At 40.4% G+C, this 18,019-nt stretch overlaps 2 protein-coding genes across 2 annotated transcripts; both read left to right on the forward strand.

Moving 5' to 3' along the window:
• Position 1: 1 nt before the first annotated feature.
• zgc:152830 (putative aminopeptidase W07G4.4) lies at positions 2 to 12,815 on the forward strand. The gene is made up of 16 exons (XM_006789916.3): positions 2 to 469; positions 1,272 to 1,313; positions 1,400 to 1,490; positions 6,827 to 6,975; positions 7,079 to 7,187; positions 7,473 to 7,600; positions 7,668 to 7,767; positions 7,955 to 8,030; positions 8,118 to 8,203; positions 8,877 to 8,981; positions 9,220 to 9,295; positions 9,372 to 9,490; positions 9,576 to 9,659; positions 11,042 to 11,099; positions 12,042 to 12,223; positions 12,314 to 12,815. The coding sequence occupies exons 1-16, from the start codon at positions 459 to 461 to the stop codon at positions 12,446 to 12,448; spliced, it is 1,551 nt and encodes a 516-aa protein (XP_006789979.2). The 5' UTR covers positions 2 to 458; the 3' UTR covers positions 12,449 to 12,815.
• A 951-nt stretch (positions 12,816 to 13,766) lies between these two features.
• On the forward strand, positions 13,767 to 16,940 carry pcna (proliferating cell nuclear antigen). Its single transcript, XM_006789917.3, has 6 exons — positions 13,767 to 14,153; positions 15,058 to 15,155; positions 15,245 to 15,312; positions 15,401 to 15,595; positions 16,161 to 16,284; positions 16,382 to 16,940. Exons 1-6 carry the CDS (start codon positions 13,933 to 13,935, stop codon positions 16,456 to 16,458), a joined length of 783 nt encoding a protein of 260 aa, XP_006789980.1. The 5' UTR covers positions 13,767 to 13,932; the 3' UTR covers positions 16,459 to 16,940.
• Positions 16,941 to 18,019: the final 1,079 nt, after the last annotated feature.

Consider the following 18,019-nt stretch of genomic DNA (forward strand, 5'->3'; position numbering starts at 1 on the left):
GCAGCCACGATTATCATTTATATCATTGCTAGTTGTAATTTATATATATGTGTGATGTAATCATCTAAATTGAGCTTTTGGTTTTTTAATGAATCGGAAGTAGAAACTACAAATCCCTGCTGTGTCCTTATTGTGTCTTGACATACAGTAGGAAATTTGGCGGCCTGGCTAACTTAAATTTAGACATTTTCTACAACAAAACACGAAATAAATTCACAGCACGTAATTTTGCTGCTTAACCACACACTGGAACCAGCTGCTTAGTGTCAAAGCTGCCTTTATTAGCCGACCCAAAAAGCACTTTACGGCTAAGCTTGTCTTTATCGTGCAGCTACGGAAGTCCCTGAAGGCAGCGTGAGTGGATCATGTGACCAATTCCTGACCGGTGTAGGAAGGATCATTTTAGGCTTTTCATCCTGAAGGTAGCAGAGGAAGGTAGCAGAGGAAGACGACAGAAAATGTGCACCAGGTAGTATTTACGTTTTATTTAAAATTCAAAACGGTAAAATTTAACGGTTTTCTGACGTGCAGCTTTCTGCTGCATGCTCAGAATCTGATCCAATTTCAACATGTTTTGTATTTTAACCCACAAATAACAGGCTGTGAAAATAAGATATATTTTACTGTAATATAAACTTAATGCAATAAGTCAGAGTGGTAATATAGCAAAAATGAGGCCATATTAATCCACCGTGTCTCACATAAACGCGTAGTTTTAAGTAGTCGTAAGTAGAAGTAATGATATTGCTGTGAGTGTGATTACTTGTTTTATTAAGCACGTGTTTAACTGGCGTTGCACACAGCTGCATGATATTAATTTTATTGTTTTACGTGTTATTTATTTAGTTAAAATGTGGATAAATCCGAACCTACCATCCTGCTTGCAGATATTTATTCTATCTAGTTTTCACTTTCCTTTTTCTAAGCGTCATATGATGCCAGAAGTATCTGACTCATGTGAAATGAGTCAGTCTCGTGAGCATTTTATTCCCTGTAAACCGCAGGTTATTTGCAAAGTCTGGAGACGGTCATTTTAGCTCAAGCAACGAGATTTCTGGCTTCAAGTTGCATGGACAAGAAAAGTCTAAACGTGTTTACCACCACAGGAAATGTATTCTGTGACACTCCTTAGTAGCTGCAGACAACACAGAACCTTGGCCCACTTTTTTTTTTTTTATCGGTAGCCTGCATTATAAAAGACTCTGATTGTGCAACTGTGTCTTCTGAGATATCGTGTTAGGCTCTGCTGACATTGCAGTTTCTCTCTCCAGCGTCCAGCCCATCCAATGGACAAGCGACCTCAGGAACCAGAAGTAAGTATCAGGGCCCTACTTCGTCTTTGACTGTCAGTTTTTATGCTTTTGATTTTCTTAACAGACCGTTTGTTTCTTCTTTCTAGTTTTGATGGCATTGTTTTAGTGACCCAGAGCCATGAATCCGTGCCCTCTGAACTCGAGTCCCTGAAAGCCCCACTGCAGGACTACAGTGCTGTAAGAGTCCGACTCTCTTCTTTCGACTATATATGTGCTTGCAGTTGTGCAAAAGATGGGAATAGAAGCTGGATTAAAACAATAGGGTTAAACAAATAAGACCAAATTAAAATAAACTTGAGGAGAAGTTAAAATAAGGAGAAAAAGGGTACATGTCAGTATATTTTCATGTTTTATGTCCTTGGAGAATTGTTATAAACTTAACGAAAAATAAGCAAGTCAGGCGCAGATCGCAGCAGACAGGCGGTGGATCGGCGGCGAATAAGAGAGAAGCTACGGAGCTTCCACGAGGCCCCTCCGAGAACATCCGACTCCTGCGAGTGAAAACAAGAGGGTCATCACATCCCCACTGGAGCTTTGCAGTGAGGTATCCTGCTCTCATGCGGAGAGGAGGATGAAATATTTCTCCTTAGCAAATCTACCAATAATTCGAAAACTATTTTGCACAGGACAGTTTAAGCTAAACTCTATATCTAACGGGGGAAAAAATTCTTATCGTTACTATTTCTACCAGTTCATCACGTATTCCATATATGACCCTGCCTAAAGTGATTATTTTACTTTTATTATTACCTGGGTCGAATACATTCAGGCTTTTGAGTGTTCAAATGACATGTGTTCCTCTGTTCTCCAAATATTCTGTGAAGAGTCTTTTTTGTAGTTACTCTTTAGTAACTCTTTAGTTACAAGTTAAGCTTGTTAAAGAAGGAACTTTGTACCGGTTGGGCAATTCTGGCGTAAAACAAGGATACTGGCGCTGGGTATTTTCCCTGACCCTGGTAGAGGCCCTCGACTGGCACGAGAATTTCCTCTCAACTCGAGGTTTCACCTGAACTTCGGACTTGGAAGCCTTTCATTTTGTTTTTTTGGTTTACTTGTTTGTTGTTCTTGTTCATGTTCTGGTTAGCATGGGTGATGTTGCACAAAGGAACACAGACTGAAAAAGTTATATGCATCATCGGGAAAATAAAATAATCACGTTAAACGTAAATGGGCTACATAATCCGATTAAAAGGGGCAAAATAATAGCCAAAATGAAACGTGAGAAGCTGCATGTAATTTTTTGGCAGGAAACACATTTATCTTCTTTAGAACAGGAAAAATTGAAAAAACTTGGATTCCAGAATACCTATTACTCGTCACATAAATCAGGCCGCAAAAGAGGAGTAGCCATACTGATCCCCAATGCTGTTAACTTTGAATTGTATTCAGAGGTAAAGGACAAAGAAGGGAGGTTCATTTTGGTAAAGGGTCAATTAGAAGAGGAGGAAGTAACATTATTTAATGTATATGCCCCGCTAGGAAGCTCCAAATCCTTCTATAAGAAGCTATTTGATTTAGTGGTTTTGGAAACACGGGGAGTTTTGATTTTTGGTGGAGACCTTAATGTTCAACTCCAGCCAAAACTAGATTCATCCAACCACCGGCAAAAGAAAAGTTCGAATGCTATTATGGTCCAACACATGCTTACAGAACTGGGTTTGATTGATGTGTGGAGAGCCTCTCATCCAGGGGATAAACAGTTTACCTATTATTCTGCGTGCCATTCAGTATATACTCAAATTGACTATTTTTTTATGTACAAATCAGACTGGCATAAGGTCGAGGAATGTAAAATAGGGGTCAGAGATTTATCTGATCATTCAGGTGTGTACCTAACCCTGCACTGTGCTAAACAGCGGACAAATACACTTTGGAGACTCAATACCAGTATTCTGAATGAGAAATCAGTACAAACACAAATCCAACAGGAATTTGAAACTTATCTACAAAATAACGACAATGGCGAGGTATCTCCAAATACTCTATGGGACACAGCAAAAGTTGTCATTAGAGGTAAGATTATTGCCCTCACAGGAAAAAAGAAAAGCAGAAAAGACTTGAGAAGCTACAGGAGGAATTGAAATCACTAGAGACTAGACATATTGACCAAAAAGATCCCCAGATATTGGCGAGAATGAACAAAATTAAACAAGATATAAACGGCATTTACGATGAGGAAAACTCAAATTTACAAAACAAAAGTATTATGAGACGGGACCTAGGGCGATGAAGCTTCTGTCGTGGAGGTTGCGAAAACAACAGGAAAAGAACAGAATTCATAAAATCAGGAACCCTGAGTCACAAATTATTTGCAGTAAACTGGATGATATTCAACAGGCATTTGAACAGTATTACAAAGACCTATATACCCAACCTCCCATAGTAGAAAATACAATGATAAATGCCTTTCTAAACTCATTAGACCTACCATCTATAGGAGAATTACAAAATAAAAAACTCATGGCTGAGATAACTGCTGAAGAGCTGCATAAAGCCATTTCAAGGCTGAAGGCGAATAAGGCACCAGGCACAGACGGTTATCCGTCCGAATGGTATAAAGCATTTAGGACACAAGTAACACCAGTGCTGCTTAATTGCTTTAATCACACAATAAGAACAGGAGTAGCCCCACAATCTTGGAGAGAAGCAGTTATCTCAATTATCCCAAAAGACTGCAAAGATAAAAAAGAATGCAACTCGTATAGGACAATTTCCATCCTTAGCGTGGACTATAAATTATTTGCTTCAATATTAGCTAAGAGACTGGAATCAGTTATTCCGGAACTGATAGACTTGGATCAGACAGGCTTTGTCTCAAATAGACAGACTCAAGATAACTTAAGGAGAACACTACAAGTGATGAATCATATAACATCAGAAAATATTAGTGCAATGTTGGTCAGCTTAGATGCCGAAAAGGCTTTCGATTCGGTGGGTTGGGAATCTCTATTTAGGGTACTAGCAAGATTCGGATTCAAAGATGGCTTCATTAAATGTATTGAGGCACTGTATTACTCTCCAACAGCCAGGATCAGGATTAATGGACACCTGTCTCAAAATATTAACTTGAAGCGAGGGACACGCCAGGGCTGTCCCTTGAGCCCGTCCCTGTTTGCCTTGTACATTGAGCCTCTGGCTCAGGCTATTAGAGAAAAATCTGAAATACAAGGAATTATGATCAGGGGAGAAGAACACAAGACTTGTATGTTTGCGGATGATGTTCTTCTTTTTATTACAAATCCTGAATCAAGTTTGTTCCAATTACTAAAAGCCTATAATCATTACTCTGGCTATAAACTAAATATTCAAAAAACTCAATCCCTTACATTCAATTATACACCTCGACCAGAAACTAAAAAGAAACTTATCTTCAAATGGGACTCTCCCACAATAAAATATTTGGGAGTAAACCTAACGAAAGACATGTCTAAACTCTATGAAATCAATTATGGCCCCCTCAAGAAAGAGATCAAATCTGACCTGACTCGGTGGTCTCTCCTCCCCATGGATATGAGTAATAGAATAGAAATAATTAAAATGAACATTCTGCCTCGAATTCTCTATCTCTTCCAGTCACTGCCCCTGGAGATACCCCAAAAATAATTTGACGAATGGGATAGATGGATCTCACGGTTCATCTGGAACAGCAGAAGACCGAGGGTCCAGTACAAAACGTTGCAACTGAAAAAAGAGAAGGGAGGGAGAGCTTTGCCGTGCTTACAAGATTACTATTATGCCGCACAACTGAAACCCCTGGTAAACTGGTGTTCCCCAAATTATGAAGCTAAATGGAAAAATATGGAAATTACTCAATTAGACTTCCCATTACAGTCTCTTTTAGGAAATAAAAACCAAGCTGAAAAATTTTACAAAGATTTGAACCATTTGACGCGGTTCACCCTGAAACTATGGTTCAGGGTAGTGAGGAAACTACAAATAGAAAAACAGGCTAGGACCTTGACTTGGATAGCTTATGACCCGGAATTTGTGCCTGCCAGGCTGGATGGGACCTTTAAACAGTGGACTCTGAGAGGAATTACTTCTTTTTGTTCACTAGCAACAAACGGGGGGATTTTAAAGCTATAAAACTATTTCAGATACATACGGATTGGCAAAGCATGACTTCTATAGATACTTGCAAGTTAGAGACTATTACAACAAGACGTTACTATTCAGAGATGAAAACGAATACAACCTAATTCATATCTTTCAAGAGGCATACAAAAAAAGGACTCTAAAAAGTTGGTCTCAAAAATATACGGAAGTATACAAGCCTCTAAAAATCACTCTACGTTGTATATTAAGCAAAACTGGGAGAGGGAATCAGGCTCACAAATATCAGAGGACAGCTGGTGGGGAATATGTGAGTCTCAGGCTACCACTGCAAATTCAAGGTCCTTAAGAGAGTTTGGTTGGAAAAATGTTGTGAGATTTTTTTATCACTCCTAAATTCACAGCTCGGCAAACAGGCTCACAGAGCCAGGGCCTATGTTGGAGAGGTTGTGGTACCCCCATGGCAAACCATTTTCATGTCTTCTGGGCCTGCCCAAGGATCCAGCCATATTGGGGGGAGGTGGCCATTGCGATAAACAAAATAATCGGGATAAAAATAGACTATTCATTTGATACGTTGTATCTTGGCAATTTACCTAAGGCGCTTCCACATAAAGATAATTATTTATTGAAAATACTTTTGACTAGCAACAGAAAGGCCATAACCCGAAGACGGCTAAAGGCAGACCCTCCAACTCGGGCCCAGTGGCATGGGATAGTGGAAGAAATTTTTGGAATGGAAAGACTTACCTTTGTCCTTAGACTTGAGCTTGAGAAATTCAAGAAGCTCTGGGAAAAATGGATTGTGTACTCCCTTTGTACTGAACAATTAAATATTACCATGATGTAAGTAGATACTAATGTTGGGAATGTGTATGTCTTCCATGCTGACCTAAAGTTTTGCATTCTCATACTGTAAATTAATAAATAAAAAGTTATAAAAAAAAGAAAAAAAGAAAGCAAGTCATAAGACCGGCTGATCTCATCGGGCAGGGCATTCCAAATCTGATGGAAAAACACTTTCACATTTAAACCTTGTCTGACACTTTCTATAAGGGCGTCACCAAAGCAAATAATTAAAGGGACAAATCAAATAAAATCATCTTAAATTGAACCAAGTGATTGGTAATCACAAGATCCACAAACCAAACAATAATCTCAAATTAAGCTACATTATATTAGATTTAAACAATCACTTTATTAAATCAACACAGTTTTAGCAGATATTCGTCATTATATCTTGTTGTCATTCCTGCTACATTAGTGTGAAAAAGCATCACACAGTCAGTCTGTTATGTTACTGTGACAGTAAGAAGTTAAGGAAGTGTGATGGATGTGAGCAGCTGCATTGAAGGACCTGAAATTGCCTGCCCTCTAAACCTCAGTGTGACAGTGACGTACTGCAGTCATGGTACTACTACTGCCCTCTACTGATGCGTTTTGCTTTGTGGTGATTCTAGGTGGACAGCGGTCTGGGGGAGGAGGTGGTGGTCATCAAGGTCCCTGGCCTTCCTGGTAACCGCTTGGTGTTTGCCTCCACCGGCCCCGTAAACCGCGACTACGATGATATCAGGCGCTTCAGTGATGCAGCAGTCAACGGGATCCAGCGGTCAGTTGAAGGCAGCTGACTTTTTTTCTTCTCCTTCTTTGACTTGAATTGCTGGTTTACTTCCATGTTTCTTACCTCATGTGGTGTCTGTTTGCCCTTTCAGTGCCTTAAAAGCTGGCATGCAGCGCCCCCTGCTGGTGTGCCCTCCACACGCAGACTACAAGAACAACACCTTAGTGGCTGCGCTCGGAGCCCTTCATGCACTCTACATGGTGAGAAAACATCTTGATTGATGGTTTACCGTTTGCCAATAATGACAGGTTTAGTGTATAAGCGCTATCATCCATGTATGGAAATCAAAAGGTGTGTGAGGTGGACACAAGCAGCTGCAGACACTATGCAGTCACTCTAGAGATGCTGTCTGCAATCATAATGATGCTGTGGCCAAGTTTAGAAATTGTATTCAGATAGTTTCCCTGTATGGAGCCATGAATTAAAAACAAGAAAAATGTATCTGTGCAAAAAGGACACTCATTCACTGTCTTTGTGCCCAAAAGCCGCTTGAAGTGAGAGAGAGCAACGTGAAAAAAAATGACCACAAGGTGTGTGTTCTGGGACTGTGGGCAGCGGAAGAGGCTCGGGGAACAAAGCTGGTGGAGCTGGCTAATGCTCTGGAGAATGGGAGGTGAGTCAGATACTTGACCTCATTGTCTGCACATGTTTCCTAAGCTGACCACATTTGGCCCCCTCAGACTGGCGTACCGTGACATCGGTGGATCAGACCCTGAACGTATGGCTGCTCCTCGTGTGGCTGATTACGTCCAGGAACTCTTTAAAGACAGCCCTGTGAAGGTAAGAACAAGTATTATTACATCTATATTCTGCTTTTGTTTTTTTAAGAAAAATTCAGAATTTTGAATTTTTGTTGATTTATTTTCAGTCTACAACCTTTTTTTTATTTTTTATTTATCTTTGGTTCTTCTGTGACAGTTTAATCCACGTTTTCTCACCTCAAACCTCTGCGTTTGTTCACCGTCAGGTTGAAGTGGTGAGCGACCTGAAGACTCTGGAGAAAGAGTATCCGTGCCTGGCTGCGGTCAACCGCTGTGCCAACAGTAAGACGCCACTGACCCACAAAGCTGTTAAGATGGGTTTTTTTTTTTAAAGTTATCAAACTGATTTAATGTTTTCTTCTTTTGCAGGTGTACCCCGTCACCAGGCCCGAGTCATCAAATTGCAGTACTGCGGAGAGGGGCCGATCAAAAAGACGCTCATGTTGGTGGGAAAGGTGAGACTACACTCTTACTTGTCTGCCCTTGAACCAATTAAATTGCTTTATTTAAATATTATTCATATAACACCAGATCATTACAATAGTCAGCCCAATGTACTTCATATTATGAAGTTGAGACCCTACAAGATGATATTAAACCCAAAATGAAAACCCCCTCAAATATCATATAGTCATCTAAAATATGGATACATTTCACCATGTTACACCATTTAACCTCAGAGTCCATGGCATTGACTAACTTCATGCCCACAATGAGCAGATGTAAGCTTGTGATTACAAGTGTATTTATCCAGATTAAAATAGCTCTCTTACGGCATGTTCAGAGTTTAGCACCAGCTAAAACAGAGAGCTAATTTCTTCAGTGTTACACAGATTTGCTGAACACTTAACTGCTTAAATTGGCTGCGAGTTTCCAGGTTGTGTTGACAGATGGGCTATAACTGTATGTAGGGTGTAGATTGTTTACTACATTATATATACACAATCTGGTAAACACCATAGAGGCGCAGATGCATATATTAGTGATTCGTAACAGTGTTTGATTATTATGGGAGTTAACAGGAAGAATAGCAGCATGCAGGAAGGTGTCAGGTAGGAAATCAGAAAGAAGTGGCAGGTATTAGTTTGTACTTAGTCAGCAAATGTGCCTCTGATGTGGCGTTTCCAGGGCATCACCTACGACACCGGTGGAGCAGACATCAAGGCTGGTGGCGTCATGGCCGGGATGCACAGGGACAAGTGTGGAGCTGCTGCTGTCGCTGGCTTCTTCCAGGTGAATAATCGCCTCTTTGCACCTGAACAATAAATACTTGGAATAAATATTCATCACTTGTGACTCGGCTATAAATCAGCTCTGCACGCTGCTGAGTCACCGTTAATAAAAACCTTATTAGATGCACAGAGGTGACTATTTCGCCTCCCTGCAGTCTTCAGAGGGCCGCTATACATACTGAGATTTGATACATTTTAAATGGGGCAGTGAAACTTTTGAAACTCCTCTTGCTCTTCAGATCGTAGCCCAGCTGAAGCCACAGCACCTGAAGGTTGTTGGCGTGATGGCCATGGTGAGGAACAGCGTGGGTGCAGGTCAGTGGGCTTCCATTTGTTTTTCCACAATATTTCTGTGGAGTCTCGTCAGCTGACATTTTTTGATTTTACTCAGATTGCTACGTGGCGGATGAGCTGGTGGTTTCCCGTGCGGGTCGTAGGGTGAGAGTGGGAAACACTGATGCCGAGGGTCGTATGGTGATGGTCGACCTGCTCTGCGAGATGAAGGAGAAGGTCGGAAAGCTCGGGAGACATCTTTAGCTGTTAGTTTTCAGTTGCATTCCTTCCCAGCGTGACCTTACCTCTGCTCTCCACACAGGCAGTAAATGAAGTTTCTCCACAGCTGTTTACTATCGCCACTCTGACTGGTCACGCCATCAGAGCCATGGGACCCAACTACTCTGTGAGTACTGCTGAAACTCAGACAATATCTTCAAGAGCTGTGTTTTTATTCAAGAGCATGTTTAACAGTTGAAATTAACCATTTATGTAAAGCCTCAAGCAGTTATAGCTGCTCTCCCTTTAAAACAAATGTCTTTTGATTGAGTGCTCCTTGCAAACAGAAGGTTTGAACAGCAGGCTAATGGGACTTCTGTGCTCATGGCCAGAACAGCGTGCATGAGCTGAACATACGGAGGACATCTGCTCTCACTGACTTGTAGCCTAAAGTTAAAAAAATAAATAAATAATAAAACAGATTGTTTAGAGTAATCTGAAGATGGAGCTTTTGGCTTACAGGGTTTCTTATGCATACACTAACTTCTTTAGCAATGTTTAAAATGAGCATGCACTATTGTAACTAATTTTTTTTTTTTTATCAATACAAAACAAAAAACAGTCTGAACACATTCCTCAAACCCAACCCACCCTACCCCTAGAAAACCAGATCAAGGATATGAATATAGTCAGACATTATTAACATATTTACTCAATCATGCATAAAAATATATTGTCATGTTGTCATTCTGTCACATGCATTCAGTACACCAATACTGCTCTGTGTTAGTAATGACAGCTTCCATGCTTATACTATACAAATTATATAAATGGTTGCCAGGTAACATAAAATTCCTCTAGTGTTGTATCTGATCTAATTTAATTCAATTCAGATTTATTTATACAGTGCCAAATCACACAAGCAGTCGCCTCAAGATGCTTTATATTATGAGGTAAAGACCTACAGTAATAAGAGAGGAAAAACCAAACAACCCTCTGTGAGGAAGCACTTGACAACAAATCCTTCCATGGAGAGAGAGTGAGCCTTCTAGCCAACAGAGATAAGAAAGCAGTCACATTCACTTAGAGAGATATCTAATGGGGCCACCCCAAACGGTGGAATCAATGGAGATGGATGTGCTGTTTGTCCACATATTTTAGAAAACAAACCAAAACGTACAACAGTGGTCAGGATCCTCCGCATCAGTCACACGATGATCAGCAGACCAATGACCACTATGTACAAGTTTGACTACAGTTTGCCCAGTTGGGTCTGAGGTAGATTCTCCCAAATCAGTTTCCCAGTTTGTTTTTAAGATCTTCTAAACTAGTCAGGTGATGCGTATTGAGAAAAGCATGGATTTTACTCATAATCTCTTTGTAATCAAGTTGGCATTTAGAAATCTGACCTAAATTTGTTGTTGTGGTACATAAACGGTAACAGTCTGAATTCTGAGCTAAAGGAAACAAAGAATCTGTGACCCCTCCTTTATGATAGGAAAAAAAAATAAGAGCAGTGTTTTAATCATCATTGTTGTACTAAGTTAAGTTTGAAACTTTTTGATTTAGATCATCATGGATAACGGACCAGCCCATCGCAGCGGGAACGCTGCTCAGTGGCAGAAAGGTGAGAAATATTTACAATTATAGATCTACTTACCTAAGGCTTCTCCAGCTCTTTCAGCTGGAGCTGAATCATTTTGTTAACAGTTGCGTTAGTTCACCTGTTTTGCCAGGTGTACAAACCAAAACAGCCAAGACAACTTCACTGACAGAGGAAACGCCGAATAACCAGTCCTTTAGTTATTTTAACTGTACAGATGATGCTTTGAATTACTCTGTTCTGCTCATTTCAATTACAGCTAAAACCATTATTCAATGAATGGACTCCTTGATTGCTGCATATTTACTCAGATACTTTGATTAATTGGATTTCAATATGTTTTAAAAAATGAATTATGTTTGCATCGAACTCTGTTAAGACATAACATTAGTGCAGACTATAGACTTTATGGGACCTGATTTAGGGTCTAATTAATTAGAAAAACCTCCCCAGATCTTTACACAGACTGTCTAAAACAGAGCAGCCTTTCAAAGCATATTTATATATATAAATTGAATCATGTGACCTCTTTAGAATCTATGTTTTCAACAGCTTTTAACTGTTTTTTTTCTGTGTAACTATTATTGGAGAAAATTATAATGATATTATCAGTGAGACCACTCCTGTTGGCCTGGCACGATTTTGTAGTTTAGGCTTTCATAAAATTGCAGTACTACCGTTTTACCAGCAGATGTTGCTATTGTAAGAATTGCAAATACTTGAAAAGAAGTAAAAGCACATTGCTTCATAAACCTCTTTCCACCAGTGCAGGGTCCTATCTTGTTCCTGTTTCATGCATTCAACCCACACCACTATAAACCTGTTGATCTCATAGCTGGAACCACTGATGTTAGCTGAGGGGCTGCTGCAAAATACCACTGATAATGTCTGCTGTGACTTTCATTCTGTGAAATGACCCTACCTTCTCCTTTGATTTACACTAATACGTGGCCTTCTCCCTTGCAGCCGGAGAGGTGCTGGGCGATTTGTTTGAGGTGTCTACTATCAGGCGCGAGGACTATGAGTTCCACAAGGGCCAGTCTGAGTACGAGGACATCCTGCAGTGCAACAACCTGCCATCCTCTGCTACACCTCGAGGACATCAGACACCTGCAGCTTTCCTCATCATGGCTTCAGGACTCGACAAGGTGCTTGCTGATTTTATTCATCTGCTATTCATGTGAAATGTGTGTATTCGTGTGGAATAACCTGTGTTACCTTGTGCGTGCCCACCGCAGCACGGCGTGGATTCTGAAGCCCCTCTGCCGTACTCCCACATTGACATCGCCGGGTCCAGCGGTCCTTTCCCAGGTGTACCAACAGGAGCCCCAATCATCACCATGGCAACCAACTACATACTCTCTGATCTCTAAACAGAGAAATTTAGTCTCTGCACTTAAACCCTGCACAAATTTCTTCCCATCCAATTACAAAAGAAACACCTGCTGCAGCACTTAAAAAATTAAAAATAATCTGTCCTGTTTGACATGAATTAATACCTCAGACTGCTTTTCTGTAAGACTGTTTGCTGCTTCATATCTGAATCAAGTGTCAAACCAGCCTGTCAAGTGGCCTGAATCAGTACATTCTCAGGGGTTAAATGGCCGTGCAAACGTAACATCCTTTTCTATGTGTGCTTGTATGTATGCAACAGACTTGGGATGTGATTTGTGTAATTTGTGACACCATGTGCTTGTCAAACCAAGAACTTCATCAATAAAAAGGTTTTTGAGGTCTTTGTGTTCTCTCAACATAACTTGTTTTCTTACAAGGAGGAAGCCCCATTTTTATTGCCTCTGGACAAAGTTTAAAATAAAAAAGGAAGTGATGGATTTTTTTTTTTTTTTTTTTAAACAGGAAAATCCTAATTGATGTTCAAAATTGTTGCACTTGTAGTAAACCTGTTTTTAAAAAGACTAAATACATTTAGCCAACTATTAAGCTTTGTAAAATTTTGAATATTTAGGTGATAGCTACAGTTAATTTACACATTTAGCATGCAAAACATTTATATTACAGTGGTCATTTTTATATGACAAATACATTTTGTTGTTTATATAGAACAAGTACTTTGGATGTGAAGATTAGCCCCCACTTTGATTTAAATTCAATACTTTGTCACTGGAAAGAAGTCTAACTACAGATTGAATCTGTCTGATACCATAATATAAGAAAAAGAAGTTAAATCACAACAGTGTGTCTCAGTTTTGTTTTGTTGTAAAATAAATTGCAGCTGCTACACTTTGGACTTACATTTTAAGAAATAAATGTACTGCTCATTGCCCAGATTGTCCTGTATGTATAAAACAAAGTTATTTTATTCTTTAGATGAACAAGAACTTTTATGTTATTTATTCATGTATTTCTTCATTACTTTGGTGTTGCATGAATGGCTATGGGGAAGGTCTTTATCGGTACTAAAAGCCTGTAAAACTTCTGAAACAAATTACAAAACGTGATGCCCACATTTTCCAAAATTGTCCAATGGGCCAGATTTGAGTTTTTGCTAGGCCGATTTCTGGCCCCCCGTTCCCTATGTTTGACACCCCTGCTGTACAGTGTTGTATAATATTCTGTATGATTTGTCCAGGTTACAAAATTGTCCTCTCCAACATGGCTGAAATAATCGTCTACTCTTTTAAGCGGTTGTGGCGTCGAGAAGGAAACGGAAATGACGCAATCGCGCCCCCGAATCATTAAAACCGGCTGTTAGCGCGCGTTTCCAGCTTAAACTCCTCTGTGCCGTGAGAGTGGTAATTAGGTGCCGTGTCTGTGCTCGCCAGCAACACAAAATCTGAGCTCTCAGAGAAGCCTTCTCATCTTTTCATCTGCGCAGACATAAAACTCCACAGCAACCATGTTCGAGGCTCGCCTGGTCCAGGGCTCCATCCTGAAGAAGGTGCTGGAGGCTCTGAAGGATCTGATCACAGAAGCCTGCTGGGACGTCAGCTCGTCCGGCATCTCCCTGCAGAGCATGGACTCCTCTCACGTCTCACTGGTGCAGCTCACCCTGCGGCACGATGGCTTCGACTCGTACCGCTGCGATAGGAACCTCGCCATGGGAGTCAACCTGAGCAGGTGGAGCACATATACCAAACATAAAAAAATAGAGCTTATAGGTAGAAAATACTGTCTTAACACCGTTTGATGCCATCCCGTTGCTGGTTCTTGATGGGGCTTAGCTAAGAGGAGTTTCTGCTGACTAATGTCCCCAGGTTGACAGGTCGAGTTGTCAAAGTTTATCGAGTCTAATAACACGAAAAAAAATGGCTGCTTGGTTTGTGACGCGGTTACTATTTTTGAGTCTCACGATCGGTTTTAGCCTCTTTTAAGCGCACTTTATTACATCTTCATGCAGCTTCTGATGCTGACAAAGAACAAGGCCATCTTGGCGGAGTTGCCCGGGCATGTCTGCCTCCTGAACTTAGTTAACTCTTTAGTGACCGCTCTGAAATGGCGCGCTTTGTATATTAGATGTTTTTAAGGGGGCGAAAAAGTAGTTCGGCTTCACATTTTAAAGTGTAAATTACGTTTGGAGCAGTTTGACAGAGTTCCGCTGCTTTGTGATTGCGCGGTGACAGCGTTTTAGCGCCAAACTGTGCGCCGGGAGGGTTGGCGGGAATTGTTGTTGAACCCGGGAAATACCACTTCCGTTCCTACGTCACTGCCTGTTTAGCTGTTTACAACGCTTTTTTTTTTTTTTAATCGGCAAATTAGACTGTTAGTAATATTTATTTTAAACGGTTTTATTGTTTAGCCTGTTGTCGCTGCAGGTCATTTTAAAAAGAGAACAGACTGAATAATAGTTTTATTTAACTACTGACTGCTTGTTGAAATTTTTAATTATATTTTGCAGAAAGAATTTGATTTATTGTGTGAATGACGTGGTTATATTAGTTATTTATTTAGTTTTGTTGTATTTTATAATGCAGCGAGACTAAAGTTTACCGATTTATTTATTTTTTTTACCTCTCTTATCCAGTATGTCAAAAATCTTGAAGTGTGCTGGAAATGAAGACATCATCACCCTCAGAGCAGAAGACAATGCAGACACGCTCGCCCTCGTCTTTGAGACTCTCAGTAAGTTTGAATTCTATGTTTATTCAGTAACATCAGTCTGACTGGTGGTGTCACGGTGGTGTATTTACCGCTTCTCTTCAATCTTGCAGACCAGGAGAAGGTGTCAGATTATGAGATGAAACTGATGGACCTGGATGTGGAGCAGCTTGGTATTCCGGTAAGTCAGCTGTTACATCCTCAATTTGTGTACGGCAGGGTTTTCCTCACATGGTTGCTAACCTTTCCATGTCTGTCTGTCCCTCCAGGAGCAGGAGTACAGCTGTGTGGTGAAGATGCCCTCCGGGGAGTTCGCTCGCATCTGCCGTGACCTTTCACAGATCGGCGACGCCGTCATGATCTCCTGCGCCAAGGATGGAGTCAAGTTCTCCGCCTCAGGCGAGCTGGGCACAGGAAACATCAAGCTGTCCCAGACCAGCAATGTGGACAAAGAGGACGAGGCTGTGAGTATGAGAGCTCAGCATGTTTTGGCAGACATGAGCAAGACAATTGCATAAAATTTACATGTGCAATAATTAAAATGTGATGGTTTAAATATGTATTTTGTGCTCCGTTTTAACTGACACCTGCTGTAATGTGCTGTTACTGCCAGAAGGTGGCAGTAATGCACCTTCTGTAATGCACAAGCTGTTCAACAGTAAAAACGCAATAAAATAAAAAGAGAGAAATACTGACCTATGACTGGATCAGTTTAAGTTTCTACCAAGAAGTGACTTTTGCTGTTTGTGCAGAGTACAGGTGGAGGTTGAAAGCTCTGCAGATGTTTCAGTGTCATGAATTCATGACTGTTTATTTAAAGGCATCAATTACTTATCAGCAGTTTTAAGACCAACTTTTAATTTTAAATTTTAAATAAATCAAGTATTCTTAAATATTTGTTGCCATCTTAATGCTGAGACAGCAATTAAGGCCTTTACTTTAGAGCTTCTTATTTACTGTATGAGCTGGTGATGTGAGTGAGTGTGGCAGCACCTGTTAAGTTCTTGGCTCTTCCCTTCCTGTGTTTAGGTTACGATTGAGATGAATGAACCCGTCCAGCTGATCTTTGCCCTCAACTACCTGAACTTCTTCACCAAGGCCACGCCGCTCTCCAAGACCGTCACCCTCAGCATGTCCGCTGATATCCCCCTGGGTGCGTGCATCTGCTCTTCCCTTAAATGACTGCAGGATTCTTCGTTGGGTGTGTCGTGGCCCAGACTTGACTGTTTGTTTTGTTTTTCTCCCTACAGTGGTGGAGTACAAGATTGCTGACATGGGGCACATCAAATACTACCTGGCACCGAAGATCGATGAGGAGGCTTCTTAAGATGTTTCTAACAGACCAAAAAGGGAGAATAGAGAAAAGCGAGACGACTGCGACTTGTCCCGAGTGATTGAAGCACTGAAGTGATCTCATGGTGGTCGATCACTCTGCCCGAGGTTTCTGATCTGCTGTTCGCGGTGGAAGGTCGGCCTTTTATAAGCAGCCAGCTGTCAGCTGTATGAATGGTGCCATCTGCGTGATGCAGTGAAGCCTCAGAGCACCTGGCTCTGGTCCAGACATCCCCAGTGTAAATGTCAGCACTTGCTCAATCTAAATTAGAGTCGCTCTCTATTTTTGCCCGCTTTTGGGAAAGCAGATTTAAAATAGCCTATGTCATATTTCCTTTTCTTTTTTCCTCCCTTTTTTCCTTTTGTAGATAACGCATTTGTAAATACTTCCTGTGGTTCAGCACTGTCGGTCAAACGCAGTGTTTTTGTATTCATGGATTCATTCCCAAATAAATAATTGAGGTTGTTTAAAAATAATTTTGTCTCGTTTTTCTGGACATGTGTGAATATTCTTTCTGTACTTATCACACTCCTTGCAGATCTCTAAGCTGTTATAATGCTTATTTGCTTTCTGTCTGTTGACCACCAAATGGTGACTTGTTATAGATTTTTTTTTTTTTTTTTTTTTTTTTTTTTTTTTTTTTTTTTGAGAAACAGGTCATGTTCTCAGCAAAACCCTGTTTTTAAATAAAGAGTTAATTAAAATGAAAGCGATCCATCTGGCCTGTTCATCATCATAGAATCACTGAGAAAAAAGTAAATAATGTCCTGTTTTTTTTCTCACATTCACAAGCTAAGAAATGTAAATCAGGTTTGTCACTGCACAGTTTTTATCAGTTGTAAAAAAAGACCCAAGTTTGCATTTAAGGTTATAAAACTTTATCAGCAAACTCTTGCTTGTTATTTTTCCTAAAAACCTCCCCAAATCGTATTGATTCAATCTTCATTGAGTCAACATGACGCAGTAATCAGAAATGGCCACTAGGTGATGCTCTTCTGCTACTTCTGATTTTATTTTTTGGGTGAAACAAATGACCTGCAAAGTTAAAAATTGACTAAAATAGTTTTTTTATTGGAATCCTGATGATTTTCTTCCTCATTCGGGAATTTTCCTTTGCAGGAAAGACTGCACAAAAGATCTTCATTATCCAAAACACAATTTTGCAGTTTTCAAACAGTATTTCAGTTTATTTTGCATCTATCAGCTACCCAGCATCCTTTATCATAATCTGTTTTCAACTGTGTAACTGTGACCTCACTGCATTTCAGTTATTCAACCAGACAAAGGGGATTTTAATGGATTTTCCCAGAATCACAAACATCATAGTTAAGCTGTTTGCGTCAGGGTCCTCTAGAGCTTCAGCTCTGTGCCCCTGCAGGTCGACGACCAAACTGAACAAACTTGTGCATATTCAGAGAAATCACTTAACATGCGGTAAGAAATGCATCTGAGAAACAGTGTGTGGCTGCAGCTGATTGTGTTATCTGTGTTGGAGGGCAGTAGGCACTGTAGAGTCCGTTTAATCCTCATAAAGCTTTAATCTGACTGGCAGACG

The sequence above is a fragment of the Neolamprologus brichardi genome, chromosome 12 (genome assembly GCF_056152115.1).
Source record: "Neolamprologus brichardi isolate AB-2024 chromosome 12, ASM5615211v1, whole genome shotgun sequence".
NCBI lineage: Eukaryota > Metazoa > Chordata > Actinopteri > Cichliformes > Cichlidae > Neolamprologus > Neolamprologus brichardi.